This window comes from Achroia grisella, unplaced genomic scaffold (assembly GCF_030625045.1).
Source record: "Achroia grisella isolate CSIRO2021 unplaced genomic scaffold, CSIRO_AGI_Agris_v1 utg517, whole genome shotgun sequence".
Taxonomy (NCBI): Eukaryota; Metazoa; Arthropoda; class Insecta; order Lepidoptera; family Pyralidae; genus Achroia; species Achroia grisella.
This window is the reverse complement of record NW_026712910.1, coordinates 834,657-852,333: the sequence shown is the minus strand read 5'-3', so window position 1 is coordinate 852,333 and position 17,677 is coordinate 834,657. Positions and strand designations below refer to the sequence as shown.

Here is a 17,677-nt window from a genome sequence, read left to right as displayed (position 1 = left end):
AAATAAAGTTAAAAGTATAAAAAATATTGGTTTTGTTTAGAAATTAAATATAGTTCTTAAATTTCGTGGAAAAAAATTTAATTAACTTAAATATAGAAATAATTATTTTATTTCGAATACAAAATGTTTCACAATGTAGTATGTATTTAAGTACATAAATAAGAATTAATAATTAGTAAAACCAATACAGATATACACGGGTTAATAAAATATGATTCTATTAATGATAATTAAAATTATTTTTAAGTCAAAAAACTAAAATTTTTAATAAATATACTTTATTGCACTTGTAACAATATCAAATAAAAAGATTTATACAAAAATGTGAGCAATCTTAAGCTTATCTCTGAATGACCTCTTCCAGCAAACCTAACGCTGTGACAGAGGTGGTAGTTAGCGGACAATAATACTGCTCGAGATAAAAAAAAATTAACACATATTCAATAAGCACATATAAAATAAATTACGTATAATGATTACTGATACTAAGAAACCGCATCATGTGTTGATGGAAAGGAAATTGGACTTTAATCTTTTTTTAAATGTGGTGATGGAAGAACTTTCTTGGATGGGAATGGGCAGGTTATTCCACAGAAAAGCAGCTCTAAAAAAGAACGAATTTCCCATGAAATGGGTTCTAGTTAGGAAGCTTCAGCCATCTGGACATAACCTGATATGTTCTTTTTAGACGAGTAGGAGGAGGGAGTAACCGGAAGCGGAGGAGGATGCAGAATTGGGATCATAGATTATAGTCGTATTATACAGAAAAGAAAGGACGGAAAGAATATGCATATCAAGTCGAATACGAAGAGGGAGTCATTTTAATTGATTACGAAAAACAGAAACATGATCGAACTTACACAGACCAAAGATGAATCTGATGGCTAGGTTTTGAAGGCGTTCGAGTTTATTCAGAAGTTCTTCAGTCACATCATTGAAACATACGTCGGCATAATCGAGAATGTGGAGGAGAATAGATTGCGCGAGGATAATTTTAGTATTGAATGGGAGAAAGTATTGGAGACATTTGAGCGAATGAAATGAAAAGTGCATACGTCTACTAATTTCGTTAATGTGAGGCGACCAAGACAGTGTACCGTACATTATTATGAGACATAGGTTTGTTGACTTATCGGTGTATTTTTGAGAATATGCAAAATTGTATTAAACATACCGTTCGATATATAAAATATGTGTAATAAGTACTACTAATACTGATACTAATACTTGTTTAGTGTAATACTAATGTTTTTTAGTGCCTACTAAATGCTTGCCTATCTGGAAAATTTATGCTACGCAATCAAGTATAAGCTATAATACATTTAGGTTACTCAAATAGGGATTGTTATGACAGTTATTCTCAACAGCGTAGAATATGCAGTAACTATTCTAATAAAGTTGAGTCTCGGTGGCCCACACCCGATTGTACTTGCAGATGCCACCTGAATTTATGCAAACACCAGGGTAATCTCACCTAAATTTACTGTGTCAACTGCTAAGTTGCATGAATCTTATTGTGTTGGACATTGATAAATTTTTAATTGGGTCGTTGAGGTAGTACCTATTATAAGTACGCAAAGCAAGCGTTTGTAAATAAGCGGTATTGCAATTTAACAATTCCATAATATACCTACTTAAAACTATTTTCTATGGAGTTTACTCCCATGTCATTTGAATAAATAACTTGAGGAACTAATTTTGTCGAGATCGTATGAAGTTTATTTTATGGATTAAATAGAAATATTTATAGATAGACTTAGTAATATAAAAAATTCTGGGCATATTTTACCCCTTCTCGGGATTGCCGAGATGAAGGTATGTAAGTACTGTAAGTCCCCATTTCATTCGATTCACTCTGATTATGCAAACGAGTTCTAATCCAGCTTTGTAAAAGAGCTCGGAGTCAAACGGCATTGTAGAAATGTCCATTGCAAATATACTTTATACTTCGGCCAATCACTTTAGAGGGGCAGAAAAAAGATTAGATTTTCTCTCATTTGAAGCAGAACGTGACTCGCAATGGAAAGTGATGAAGAAATTGTTACGTTACGAGTAATAGAAGAGGTTCGGGCTGTAATGTTCGTTATCCCAGTACGTGTTTTGAACCAGTTATATGTATTGTTCCGCGAACAATTTCGACGACGCAGTTGTGAATATTGGCTATAGATATTACCATAGGCACTATTACCTAACAAGCGTATTCATTCAATAAGAAAAAGAAATAACGCAGAAACTGATTGTATTACTAAGCAATTCAAAGGAGATTTCGAGTTCCAATTTCCTAATTATCTCGTGCCGATGAGACAAATTAAGTTCAACTGAATTAGTTCAGCTATTCGGCAGGGTGTTCGCTATTTTCTCATTACGAGGTACCTACATTTTAGATCGAGCAGCGGGTAATTATTATAACGACCCCATTGTCTACATAAATATAAGTAAATTTATTAAGTGCTTTGTTTAATTCTAGAATAGTAGCTAATTTCTATGTTTTATTTATTTAGATGATGACGCAGTAGTTGTGACAGGAAAAACATTTATAACAATTTAGGCGACAAGAAATATATTTCAGAAAAAGCATAAGGAAGGCGTCCGTTTCGTACAGTTGCTTCCTCATTAAATGTTTTTTTTTTAATATATGGATTGTTCGATGGAGGAAAAGCAAGTGAAAGTAAATATATGTGGTCTAAGCTCACCATGAAGAAAAGTGTGTGAATATCGTGATTATAGGTCACCTTGTAGTATCTATTACGGTACACAAACTTGTGATTGTTGTTCTGTTAGTAAATAATAAACAAAATATTTTACTGTAAAGTAAATGTCTAAAATATTTTGTTCCATTTGACTGTATTTCTAACGAGGAATATTAATTATGCCTAATGTATTATGGGCTTCGGATATGTTGAAATATGCAAATGTATGACGTGAGTATACGGGATGAATTTAAATTGGTATCTAGGTACACAAACACGGAGCTACGATTATGAATTAATAGAATGTACAAGGAAAATTTATAGGAAATTGTTGATAACCTCTGTGGTACATTGGTATTTACTGGAATTTAGACGGATTACAATAAATGTAGTAGTAACCACAAGTGTTCCAAGTGCTAAAAGTAGGTATAGTGTCATTACGGAGGTGATGCCTTGTTATGTACAAAAATTCTTTGATAATCACAAAAATACGTCTTTAGAACTTTTGTTGTAACTAACATCTTAATATTAATGATTATTTAATTTAATTTTGAACTTGTAGGGTCGAAGCATCTTCCAATTTATGCTAGAACCATAGTGCTATACACATAAATATTCATTTAATAAAAGTGCTAATTAAATTTTAAAATATTATATATTTATTATACCTAGGTGTGAGAAGTTAAAGGTGATATTTCATAAAAAGGCGTAATTTTAGGATACACATTAGAGTAACAAAATTGTTATTGTTGTAATAAACATAAAATTTTAGTCTTCTTTTATTATTTAACTGTGTCATCTGATTATATTAAGGATTATTTTTTAATATAACACTTACAAATATACTAAAAATATGCATATTTTTAAAATTCATATGATTACAATATATAACCTCGTTCGTTTATATGATGTAGGAAAATTTATTTCATACATTATATAAACATTCATAAAAAATATTTAGTAATTATGGAAACAAAACGAATCAATTCGCCTGTATCAATCATAAGCCTGGCGATTGATCGTCCTATCCCCCATTCTCCAGTCCCGAGTGGGTAATAGCCTGATAATATAATATAGTGTGTGCATCCGTGTGTACTCAAAGTCACTCAAGTTAATCGAGCAAGACGGCATGTTGAGCCCGTATAGTGACGTCACATTAATCACAAGAGCTTTCTAGACCACGAAGCACCGACAACGGAACGCAACTCTACGTGGCGGAGCTGAACGTCATATTGTGACATTTTTATATTTACCGGAGTGTAACGTGAACAAAATTTTGTTTATAACACACACAAATATTGTATCTAAGTATACTATCTATAATTTTTCACAATAAGAATACTGAACAGATCTTACTAAAATTTGCCATGAAGTATCCTAACAACATTTGGGAGGGAAAGAAGTAGGGATGAAAGTTTACCATTACCAGTTTCTTATAAATGTTTTGTTAAGTGATTAATTGTAATGATTGAAACTGAATATTCTTGAACTTACAAACTATCGATAAATTTTTGGCCCGGTTTTATTTTATTATAGAGAACTTTCTAAATTACACTTAATTTAAAATATAAATTTTCTTTGGTTACATAATATTATCACCTTAAATTACTTTAATAACGAGTAAAACATATCTCAATGGGTGTTTACATTTGAAAACAACGTTTCAAGCTACCATAAAACCAATGTGTCTTGAAAATCAATCTTCATCCATCTTGTGGGAGATTAGTGAAATGTTCAGTGTATTTGTCTCGTTGGTTTTCGAACCCTAGATGGATAATATACTTAGAAGTTAGGTGTGTACAACTGTAACTTATTAATGCACTGGATGTAGCTTATATCTAGCTATATCTATAATATTACAAAATATCTGAAATATTTTGATGTATTCTCACTAAATTAGACGACCTCGGTGGTCTAGCGGTTTTACTTCCGATGGTCGCGGGTTCGATTCCAAACATTTGTATTTATGAGATATACAAACTATCATCAGTTTGTATCGGTCTGGGTGTTTTCTATGTATGTACTTACAAAAAATATTTATATCAGTTGTCTAGTACTCACAACACAAGTTCTGCTTACCATGGGACTAGATGACGTTGAGTTAATTGTCTAGAGTTATATATTATTATTATTTATAAAAAGTTTCTGTCTAAGTTTGTTTATAATGTGCGTCTTTACAAGTAAAGAAATAAGACGTTAAAAGAAATACAGCGCTGCTCGGAGGCACCTAGTCAACTTATGTACATACACAGAGAGCCACCCCTGGCTCAGTTAAATAGGGGTCACATAGACAAGCCAAGCCGACATGTAGATATATACCTGTGATCAGTGAAATATACTTGGGAGAGAATTAATTCACTGTGACAGGTACCTACATACATGTGAGATAAGTTAACATTATTCTTAACCGACTTAAAAAACGTATAATGTTCGATCTCTGTATATATTTTGTTTATTATCATCGTCAAGTGTGGACCCATTAAAAATTATTTTTTTACTTTTATTATATTTGTTTATATCGAAGTAGTTTAGTAACAGTCATTTTAATTCTCAGATAAAAGATCAACTACACTTAGATTAGGTTTCCTCTGTTGTTTTCTATAGAATTTTATTTAAATTGGCTTTAGCCTTCGCAATGTGAAATTTGGTTTATCAATAAATTACATTATGGGCTATTTATGACCATAGATATGTATATAATTGGAAGTCAGCGCATGACAACATCGTGATAGTATATTTATTGAAATTAAATGTTTCGCAAATGACTCAACACCATTATATTATCAAGTGACCCTAGTGTCGCGGTGGGTCCCGGAGGAATCAAAATAACTGTAGAATTGTGTCAAATGTGCTATAGGGCCGACACGCGCCCAAGATAAGCTTGTTTACGTGTTGTCGACGATTTATCAGGCGCCGTTAGGGATGTCTCGCTCATTATCAACAGCCCAACAATAACAACAAATTAAGGTTAGGTCAATTTACTAATGCAGTAATGATTTTCAAATAATAATAAATTTCTATAAATACAAATATAAATAAATATTACTAAGAAATTGCCATGATCCAAATACTGTCTAATTAGGTTCAAAACCTCAATGAATATATAAGTATTTATTTTATGTAATAAGCGCGATAAACAACCTGACGACCTGCTAAATCGTAAGTGGTAACTGTGGGTATATAAAGTATTTAGTAAGTATATACTTAAACAGCACTATGGATATCACATTATGTGATTTCCGTGATACCACTCATGCATTACCACTCCGGAAAACATGTATCTAATCCTGTAATTTCACTGATTTATCTTACTCCTCAACCGAATCACAGTGTACAAAGCAAGCTACTTGTATATAGTAGTGAGAGGTACCCTTATATAAAGTCTAGTTTGATTGATTTTCAGGTTTATAAACAAGTTTTAACTGTAATATGGCACCGGCCGTCGTTAGTCGGAATAATTGCCCAATTCCTAACAATAAAATTATCTTTCGATGAATAAGTATTAAGTAATGGTCACATTTCTGCATGCATTGTAGTTATTCTGCATAATATTTTATTTATATTTTGACTATGTAGATGACACTTAAAATATCAATATAGATCACAATATTTTCATAAACAGCACATCTCCTACAGCCTTTGTATGAATTATTGCTCTTTGACAAGACACGAAAATACTTTGAAGTCATTTAATTTTTGTATTTTATTTTCATTAAGTAATAGTTCTTATGAATTACGTTACGTATTAGTTTTCATTGTACGAAAATAATAAGTATATACATATTGTCAAAGGGTGTCCCATTCAAAAGGCGATCAAAATTTTCACTACCTTAGCCGAGGCTCGAATTTCTAGCGTCTCATCCATCGGATAGGAGTTGGCCTTTAGCTGTTCTGTAAATTCTGCCTTCCTTCATTTATCCGACATCATCTTAGTAGAAGCGTAGAAATTAGTTATGTAGAAAATCTGGAATTGAAATATTAAGCATAGACATTTTAGTATGGATATCATAGATGGGTACATGATTTTATGGTATAGCTATATTATGGGTTAAATAATTGGAATGAACTCATGTTAGTTATCCCAAAAGTGGAGAATATAATGAGCCTCATTTGGAATACCAATCAGAGATCGTATCATTTGAAAAGAATTCTGATGATCCTAGGAGCCGCGTCTGTTAGTCAATCACGCCCGTAGAATCCATTAGAATGTGGTTAACTGTTCTTTCAGATTCTTATTATAGACGATTACATTATATTACTGGTTGTGGCAAAGTTCGACAATAAATTCATTAAATTTTTAGGATTATTAGGTACATATTGTTAAAAACTAAATGTACATATTTTGTTTGTTTCAAATGCTTAAAAATTTTTTAATCAAAGTTTAACATACCTATGTATATCAATTCTCTACGCTTTTCCATATATATCTTTAATTGCGCTAAATTTCTTGTTCTAACTCCTGCGTCTGCAAATTTCTTGTAAAAAGGGGTACAAAATTTTTGCGTCACGTATTAATATACAGATTACAATTAAATTTTTAGTTAAATGTCATATTTACGCGCTTCTACCCACGACGACGCCCTGTGACACCTATGGCGTGGGTGATTCCCGTGGGAAGCTAGTTCAGAATCTGATATCTATCATGTATTTAGAAATAAATTACAATAATGATTTTTAAATGTAACCAGTCATCAATTTCATATAGATCAATATTTCCAAATTATATGTTTACACTATAATTACCAGACAAATAATAATATTGTTATTTATACACAGTCTGTGACCCCTCTATTTATAGTTTTGATTTGAGTGACGACTTCCGGGGGCCCTATCTCTCGGCGGCACGGACTCTGTTGCTACGTGCACTAAGATCGTAGGTACTGATGCCCTCCCACATAACATTGACTAGTTGTTTATCGTGGCGATGTCCGCGCGGAACCCGTTATCTCCTGCTTTTACGAGCATTTAAAATTCAATAATAATAAAAAAATCTTTATTAGGGTATGTCTAAGTATATTAAAATACATATTTTTAATTTCGGTTGGTAATGCAATTTTTTTACATAAGTTCTTTATATGTTTGGTACACATAATTTGCTGGCCTACCGGTTTAGCACACCGCCTTACTTCCGGTGGTCGCAAGTTCGATTCCACGCACGGCACAAACATTTGTATTCATGAGTATGATTGTTTGTATCGGTCAGAGTGATTTCTATATATAATATGTATGTAATTATGAAAAAAATTCTATGTATTTGTATCAGTTATCGAGTATCCATAACACAAGCTTTAGCTAGGTTAACTGCGGTCTAGATGGCGCTATGTGAATTATCTTAAGATTATTATTATTATTATTATTATTACACATAATTGAACTTTTATAACTTCTGCTTTAACTTTAATGTATCAGTCACAGGTTTTTATGCGGATATTCTCATTCTATATTCTATCATGCTGTGGAACTAAGCAAGTATGTGGAACATCCTCGGCGTTTAATGGCTAACAGATTTATAGGTATGCTAGTTTTTTACTATATACTAGAAACGTTGAACAAGCTGCCAAAAGGAAAGTAGCTTTGAACTGTTCTTTCCACTGAGTATACAAATATAAACATAAGGATGAACATTCAAAGATATACGTCATGTGTTTCGACGATGGAAATTGATGTATACCTACGTGTGCGAAAAACCTATATATCTATTAGTAATATTAAATGGAGAAATTTTTGTTTGTTTGTGACGTATAAAAACAAAAACATTATATTGATTTAAACTCTTTTACCATTAGAATGGCCCATTATTGCTGAACAACAATACAATATATTTATTATTACAAAATCTTAGGGATTAATACTAAAACTTCAATAATGTAATCTAAAGTATAAAAAAATATACGCCCTATACGCGAGGACAGGACGGGAATCCTGAAATAATATCTGAAATCTAAAAGTCACGTTATTGTCATTTCGAGAAATCAAAGCCGTGTTTCAAAGGTATTGAATAAAAAAGTCCATGAACAATAAGCAATTGGAGTCAATGGAACACGTGATGTGCAATTGTTATTCGTTGGTAAGTAAGTATAATAATAAGAATACATGTAAGACTGCTTGGAACAGGGTACTGGAAAATAGAAGGCTACTAATACTCAATATCTCATAGTACTTTTCACATTATGGTCAATATATGAATTCTTCCTTAACTTAGTAGAATAGGAGCTATTTTTCTTCATGATACATTCCCGAATGTATATATATATATATATAAAAATATTTTTTTATGATTAAAATCATAAAATATATTTCTTTTAATAATGATATATGATGTATGATAAATCATACCTTCGAAATTCCGCAATAGCAAAAAGTTTCATAATTTGGTAACCACAATTTTGTAATAATACAAAATATGGTGACAATTATGATAATATATTTCGTTTTATTTTTAAATATAGATAAATTTTCTTTAGAGTCACAACTTTGATTAAAAATAAAAACTAATAAATCATGACAGTGCCTATAGTTCAGAAAATCTCTTATCTTATTGCCATGACAATGTTTTGTAAACGCCCTTATCGATATAAACAAGTTTTAAGTAATTCCGTACTCTGGACCATACGGGGTTTATTTTTAGAGCTGCACTGTAGAGAATGTAGCATTCATCAGGTAACTGTCAAACGGACCAATCACCCGTTGTGCTCTCAGTGGCTCGCGCTGCGGACATCATGATCTCACGAAGAATCCAGTTTCAATGTTGTGTACGTTACTATTTATATTTATTTAACAGTATGACTTATGCGTTTTTATACTATTTTGTGTGTTGCATAAAAGTGACAATAACAGTTCTAGTATACGCGTACTTTTACAGAAATGCAGTAAATTGGCACCAATTTAGAAATCGTAGAGGCTTTTGAAACTTTGAAAAAATATTTCAGCAGGTTGACTTCTATGGCGCAGTAGCACATTGCTTTCCGTAACCCTAATTTAGGTCCCATGTTGAATTTCCGATTTTTTGAGTCAGGGAAGTCTTTAATGAATATATGTTTTAAAAAAAAACGGTTTAATATATGTACTAAATTTACTATGGAGATTAACATAAATATGTTTTTAAGATTTATATAGTTTAAATTATATAGGAATTTTATTGCAGCTCAGTAATCACTTATTACATAAAAAAATCGTTAATATTCTTTTAAATAGAGCTTTGTAAACTAATTTCTTTTGATTTCCGTTTTATTTGTATTTTAATTTCATCTCAAATCTTAACGTATCTACTGCCAACGAGTGGAACGGAAATTTAATAATAGCGTTCATGATATTGAATTTTTTCAAAGAGTTTAGTATTTTGAAATACTTTTCTTATATACCGTGTTTATTATTATTGTTAGGATTATATTTGAATTCGAAAACATCATATTCTATGGAAATCTCGAATACTAATTGGAAAGAAATCATGGAGACTGGTTAGTAAATATATAATTGTGAAAATAACTGATTCATTATTCATTTTAAGCAACTGTAATGTACGTGTGCAATTTGTATGGGTATACAGTTCAAAAAATATTTTTAAATTTTCATGTTCATGTAATATTTTCGTGATTATTCAGTTTCATTAGTTATCTACTGTAATTTGATTTAATTCTCATGTATAATTGATTAGTAGGTAGAAATACAAACACAATTATTAATTTACTAGCTGTACTCTCGGTTTCACTCGCGGTAAACTTAGACATAGGATATGTGCTATTTTGATGATCCGCTCAGTAGTTTTTGCGTGAAAGAGTAACAAACAATCCATTCACAATCTTTCGCGTTTATAATATTAGTAAGTTACTTGTTACCCGCGAATTTGCCTACATTAACTTTCTTCTACTATTTCACCCCACTGCAGATTAAGTTTTGAGATAAAAGATGGCCATCGTCGTGATACAATCATTTAATTAGGATCCATACATTCGCTTAGCCGTGAAAAAAAAAACAAATGGACTGACACACTATAGCATTTATTATAATAATATGTGTACTCGCCTACTTAATATGTACATGTATTTATGAAGTCAACTGTTAGTTATACTATAAGTTTTGGACCTATATGTATATTCGTATATTAACAGTTTCGGCGGTTTAGCGATTTACTTCCGATGGTCGCGAGTTAGATTCCACGCACACTAACATTCGAGTTCGTAACTGATTGTATGTATTGGTCTGAGTGTTTTCGATTATGTATGTAATTGAGTGTTTCTAATGTAATTCACTAAGTGAATTGTAGTATATATTTCATTATTAATATTTTGTTACAGATTTACATAGCTATGATACTCCACAAAAATGACGTATACGCAGAAGAAACTAAAACCTACAGAATAACAGACAAGGTTTTTACATGCAGTGGATGGCTTTCATTGTTGATAAACAAAGTTTGCGATAACGTTTACAAAATTGTGAAGAGAGACACATCACTTTTAATGGGTAATTTAATAATTGGTTTAATAATACTTAGAATAATTAGTCTATTAATTGACGAATATTACTGACTATTAAATAACAATAATGGGTGAATAATAATTCTACATTCGTCTTTGCTAATGGTAAATACTGGTGGGGCATTAGTGAAAGATGATGGAATGAGAATGAAGTTCTGACAGCGCAATGTAGTAAACTCAACAGAAATTGGCCATGGTTGTTTCCAGGAACTGTAGTGGTGTACATGTATATAGATAGCAATGGGATCACTGGTACTTATTAATACTTAGCAATCCTCCCCCAAATTAATATGTTACTTGCTTTATTTAGGACAAACACGTGTCCTATATCAATTTAGAACTTTTTAAACGCGGTCACATTGTACGAGCAGGTATGTTACAGTTCTGTCACATCAAAATTACACCGTTCATATATTAATTTAAATTTATTTTATTGCATTAGTTTAAAAATCACATATTTTGGGAAATTGACTATAAAGTTTGAATTTTAAAGTTGCCTCTAAAATATTGATTTTTGAGTTAATTCAGAATTGTATTAAACGTGCGATATATTAGTCATTTCATATCATTGATACGTATGTAACACGTGGTGGCTCACGTGTTACATCTAGAATGAGTAACAAATATTTAATTAACAAACATTCATACTTGTATGATGCATAGTATTCGTAGGATATTGGTATAAACTTTTATCTTTTTTTTTTGTTTTCCAGAAAAATTAACTCCAAAAAGTGTACAAGAACAAAAAACAAAGCAGCGGAAGCTTGCCAAAGAGCGATGGCGGCGCGTGCGCAGACAAGTTGCGAGCGAATGCTGCGATAGACCCTGTACCGTGGGAAACATCATCATGTACTGTCCAGAAGACGCCAAGTTACTGAGAGAGAACCCGGATTTGTTCGATGACTAGTTACCTGAATGAACTAATAGAGTATTATTATTTATAGAAAATAAATTAAGTACAAATACATACTGCTTTTAATTACATCATATTAGCCATGCTCTAGACTCCGTCTGTATAATAATGACATAATTATAATTATTGTGCAAAAAATGTCTACATATAACGGCTATTTCTATAAAGCCTGGTGGTCATTGTATAACAAAACTACCTCACATTTATAATAAAAGTCGTCTTCTACTTCTATTTATAGATCGGTTATCGATTACTCGGAGAAATGTTCAGCAGTGAATTAAGAACGGCTGAAATGGTGATGATGAATATATAAGCTTCATAAATTGCCTGAGAATATATTTTTGATGGATTGTAGTTAAGTAATGGGTATGGTGTGAAGCGTCGCTTTGGGTACGCGTACAAATTACAACTTTCAGATTTTAGATTTCCTTTTATTAAGATTTTATTTTATATAATTGGAATATAAGCTAACGACCCATCTTGTATTAAGTGGTATCCGTCGTCTAGATCTATACATGAACAGCATCACGTGCTCATGAAACTCTCGTGATACCACTTATGCATAGTCATTCCGGTAGACTAAGATGCAATCAATCGTATCCTGTAATATGCCTTATCTCCACTCCTCAAACGAAGCGGAGCTTACAAAGGAAGCTGCTTGAAACAGGTGCGACTGAGGTTTTATTATTATTAATTATTTTATTTCGGATTACATACATATTGAGTTAGTAAAAACTTATATAACTTTGTTAGTAACTTATAATATACAGATCTAGTTTTAGAATGTCTACCTTAATCTATAATCGCATAATTCACTCCTTAGCGTATTAATGGAATATTAATTAAAATTAATTTTATATCATGTATATACCGATATAAAGGTAAGTACTCGTATTTTGACAAGTCTCATTAATTTACTTGTAAGTTTGTTAATTTGTACCACTGGGTACATTTACTAACATTGTATAATGGTGGAATGAGACTGTAGTATTTATGCATAGAAATTATTTTGGACCATGTGACTGAACTTTCAAAGAAGTAACAGGTACTCTACATTTTTAATATATCTAACGAAATTGTTTAGTATTTTGAAATCAGTACAATGACTATGTTATGTCATGTCTGATCAAACCATGGATTTAAAATTCATGGTAATGATTTCGTCTAATACGTAGAGGCATAAAGTTATAAGTAATTATTCTAGCGTTTAAAACGTTTTTTTACATATAATTTGAGATAGGTTCATTCATATGATTCGCATAGAATAATTATTGTCGCCATCAATTAATATCAAAAACCATTCATTAAGTTGTTTTCATGGAATCAGATGAGTTGAAAATAAAGGTATGCTCATGTTAGACACAATTTTATTACACATATATGATTAGTAAAGATGATATGAAAAATAAAATACATAGGTAACTTTGAAGTAGATATTATCAATTTGCTACCATGTAATTTGAAGCTTTATTGCTTTAACCACAATAAAAATATTATAATCAAAGGTATAGTTTTACTTTTGTAAAAATAACGGTTAGCCATACGTACCTACTATATGTTGGTAATTTTAAATAAAAAATATCATCTACTTTTTATTTTGTTAGCGAAATACAATACAAGTTCACTAATATACTAAATAGGCAACTATTTTGAAATGTTTTCAACAGGCTTTCTTCAATAAATTCTATATCCGCATTTATACCATATTTTAGAACACCCAGCATTCAAGTACCAACTTAATCATGTGAAGTTATCTACAATATTTATTTGTGATATTGTGGAAAAGGAAAGTTTTATAACTGGAACTTATTTCTTATCTGGATGTAGAGTACCTATATTAACAAATGAGAAAGAATTACAATACACGCTTTCTCAAGTAATGTAGTCTAAACCTAACACCGGTCAGGATACTATATAAGGGTGGGTTTTATATACAAATTACTCATATCTAGGTATATTCATTCCTAGCTTAGACGTGATATAAGTGACATCTTTGGTAAGGTAGTATAAAAAATTTACAAAACAATCCATAAAATTCATGCGGTATTAGTATAACCCGCTTTTCGAATTAGTTATTTAACTCGTTTTTTAAAGTGACTTTCAGCATGAAGTTGGCAATTTTATCTTGCCTTGCTGCTTTGTTATTTAATGTAGCCGCAGATGAAGAAAAGGTGAATCTATGTGGACCAGAGCTGGCCAGGGCAAGGGTTCTGCTGTGCTTTGGAGCTGAATATGTTCTTAAAAGGAGTTCCTCCCACTCATACGAGCGTTAGTATTACGTTTAAATTAAAGTAATTAAAGTTTGTTTTCTCAGGTAATTATTGTAACCTTAGGACTGATAATTATTTCTCGGTATACTATGTAGGACTCCATCTTTGTCTGTACATTTTAAGATGTTTACTTTCACTTATTTATTGAATTTATTACAGCTATAGTCAGACTCCTACTCCGTAAATATGCTTGGAATATTAATTGTAATGAATTACAATGTTTACTTCTTTTTCACGTTTATGTTTGGTAAGATTAAAAAAAAAATACCAGTAAAAACTAAAAAAAAATACAGATAGTCTTATACGTAGCAAGCATGATAAGAGCAGATAGCATCGTAGCAGCTACATATATAGGAATCCCATTGTGAATTATACTAGTTTTTAAGTGTTATTCTGAGATGTATACTATTGAAAGTTACATCAACTTATCCTCCAAAAATCAAATGTTTTAGCTTCATGCAGAACTTATTAAATTCGTACTTCAATAAAAACGTTGATATTTATAATTTAAAGGATGGTCATGTGTATAGCAGCCTTTTATGATCACATTACTGGGCCCGGATATATTCCTACTAGATAATTGTATAGAATGTAGTAACAGCTTCCAGTAGTGTATTCTAGTTTCCTTCTTTTATTTTATGTATTAACGAGGTAGATTTTATATAAAGCCACCTGCATCAGGTTTCAACTAGTATAAAAACAGTGTCTAATATTGAAAAGGGGATTATAGCAGTAAAATCATAGAATACGAAAGTATGGCATATTAAAGCTCTGGAATGGAAACGTATACTTGAATACTAGCATAGCAGATCGCATATCGCTGTCGTAATAACTGTACATGCATCTACTACAATATGTAACCCACAGTTGCCACTTTCCATCAAGTGTATTATCAGCCTGTTTGCCTTTCCAACAAAAAAGTATTAGCGCTTAAGACTATTAGGGAAATATTCCTATTCGCCTTTTACCATACCACACATTCTATTCTAACTGAGAATGTTAGCATAATTGTAAGGTAGCAGATTTTGTACAAAGTGGTGTCATATACCTACTTACTATCTACTGTACCTTTTTTTCACCCATGGCGCCACGCTTCTTGCTTTATGATCTGTAGTCTTGTTGAAGGGTAAGATATGACAGTGAAATTACAGAGTAGCAACGCTGGGTACAATGGGTGTCATGCACATGGCTCGAATAGGTGTACGATAGACGGTTGGCATTTCATTAGGTGACCCTTTAGCTTCTATATCATTTTATTTACATAAAATCAGGATATAATAATTGTATTATATAAATAATCTGCAGCAAAGGAGTACGAAGATCAAAAACCAGAGGAACCGACGTGGCTATGGAGCGGACGGCACGGGGTCCACGCAGCACGATGGGCCAAGAACAAACGCGGTCTGGTAGATGATTGTTGCCTCAACCCTTGTACAACTGACGTCATACTCAGTTATTGCTAAACTAATACAGCAAGGTCACTCATTTATTGGGACTAACGTTACCAATTGTGAATGTAATATAGCTTAACATTATATTGATGCATTATATAAAGTAATCTCAACATAACAATTATAATACAAATGATATTTTATCTACTAATATGTATAAAAAATAGGATAAACATGTATCTATCTTAAATTGTATTGTATAGTAGTCCTATTAAAACTGGAGGTACAGGTATAATTTTCCGTAAAGTAATTGAATTTCAAAATAATATGAATAGTATTAACATTTAACTATTGTTTTTTAACATTTCTATATATTTTTTTTTGCGTAACTTTAAAATATTATTTTTGTTATAGATAGTACATAATCGAACTTTAACAAATGAAATTATGAATATACAATTAATTTTATAACTAATCATTTTGTTAGTTACAAATCAACCCTACACGGGTTGATTTGTAATCTAACAAGTGCATGATTATAATTATACAATATTCAAACAATATTTTTGGAATAATACGATATTTAGATAATTTCAATTTATTTATTTACAACACTACATTAAAAAATTAACGTACAATATGTCTGTTAGTGTGCAGTGCCAAGTACTATGTATGCCTATTAGTAAACATTAAATTAGCTTTTCAAAATATCATATGGTTCATATTATTTTTTGATAACGTAATCTTGGTTAGTTTGTACCTATATATTTGTCATTTCAGTGGTACCGTTTATATCTTCATATTATTTTATAAGGAAAATGATAACACTTTTCTTCGAGTTATCTCAGATTTTATAATAAACTAACAAAATTTAAAATATATTTTATGAACATAAACATACAATTTCCGAAGCTTTTGAAATAGTGTAATATTATAATAAACCATAGAGACATATACTGAAATAAAAAAGGCTTATGTACACCTAATTAGAACACGATTATATAAATCGATAACCGTTAAGCATTTATCTTCTATTTAACAATTTAAAATTGGTATATATCGCTAGATTATGTAAATTAATACATAATACATATATTAAATTGTTAAACTATTAATTTCTATCGGTTTCATGTAACATCTTTACAATAATCTAAAATAGGGTAGGGTAAAGTATTATTTTTGAATTCCAATAAAGAAATGTTATTCTGTTATTATTATTATTAGGAATAGATTTACTAATGCTGATGCATTATGCTCTTATTGGTATCATATATGTTTGAATGTATAGAATAAGGCTCACTTTCGATTCGGAACGGTTTAGATAAAAGTTCATAACTTTTTTATTGCATCCGATATTGGTGCCAGTAGATATTGACTGGATCGAGCCCAAACTATATACGCAATATCGGCTTCGGCGCTTTCTCTACTTACAAAACCCAATGAAATTCCCGACCAAAACATTTCTATTAAAATATACAGCAGGCGCCCTTGTATAACAGGATCGCAGCAGGTAGATCCAGCCATTTTTAATATGGATTCGCTTTTCGTTTGAAAAGTAATAAAGTCAGGAAGCTACGGCGTCTCGATATACATATGTATGTATGTATTTTGTGATCTTCGGGGGGCTGTCTATAAGCGACTATTATCGAGTTTACCGTCGCAGCTAGTCGCGTATTTATATGTATGAAAATTAATAAATAAAAAAAAATTAAATGAACCTTGTAGCCAGAACAGTGGTATGTATGAGCAATAGTACTTAATTTCAGTCATTGACCGGCCTTTGGTGAAAATAGATTATTTATAATACAGTTACATTTAAATACTATCTGAAACAGCATCTTAGTATTTGTACTAGTCGGAATAACTCATATTTTTTAGATTGTAAATCGACTGGAATAAAACAAATACAAAGTATTATAGAATATATCAGTAAATC

General features: G+C 31.2%; 3 protein-coding genes across 3 annotated transcripts in view; 2 read left to right on the top strand and 1 right to left on the bottom strand.

Moving 5' to 3' along the window:
* The window catches only part of LOC131847263 (guanine nucleotide-binding protein G(q) subunit alpha), a 206,907-nt gene that overhangs the window by 149,781 nt on the left and 39,449 nt on the right, over positions 1-17,677 (bottom strand). The window lies entirely within an intron of this gene.
* Positions 9,309-12,119, top strand: LOC131847269 (bombyxin A-3 homolog). The gene is made up of 3 exons (XM_059196800.1): positions 9,309-9,442; positions 10,985-11,153; positions 11,881-12,119. Exons 1-3 carry the CDS (start codon positions 9,410-9,412, stop codon positions 12,072-12,074), a joined length of 396 nt encoding a protein of 131 aa, XP_059052783.1. The 5' UTR covers positions 9,309-9,409; the 3' UTR covers positions 12,075-12,119.
* On the top strand, positions 14,044-16,026 carry LOC131847272 (bombyxin B-3-like). Its single transcript, XM_059196803.1, has 2 exons — positions 14,044-14,348; positions 15,656-16,026. Exons 1-2 carry the CDS (start codon positions 14,186-14,188, stop codon positions 15,811-15,813), a joined length of 321 nt encoding a protein of 106 aa, XP_059052786.1. The 5' UTR covers positions 14,044-14,185; the 3' UTR covers positions 15,814-16,026.

Bases quoted from the DNA above. Each gene is read 5' to 3' on its own strand.
- LOC131847272 (XM_059196803.1), top strand. From the start codon at position 14,186: ATGAAGTTGGCAATTTTATCTTGCCTTGCTGCTTTGTTATTTAATGTA. The intron at 14,349-15,655 runs GTTAGTATTACG...AATAATCTGCAG, and splicing joins TTCCTCCCACTCATACGAGC to CAAAGGAGTACGAAGATCAA.
- LOC131847269 (XM_059196800.1), top strand. From the start codon at position 9,410: ATGATCTCACGAAGAATCCAGTTTCAATGTTGT. The intron at 9,443-10,984 runs GTACGTTACTAT...ATTTTGTTACAG, and splicing joins GAATCCAGTTTCAATGTTGT to ATTTACATAGCTATGATACT. The intron at 11,154-11,880 runs GTAATTTAATAA...TTTGTTTTCCAG, and splicing joins AGACACATCACTTTTAATGG to AAAAATTAACTCCAAAAAGT.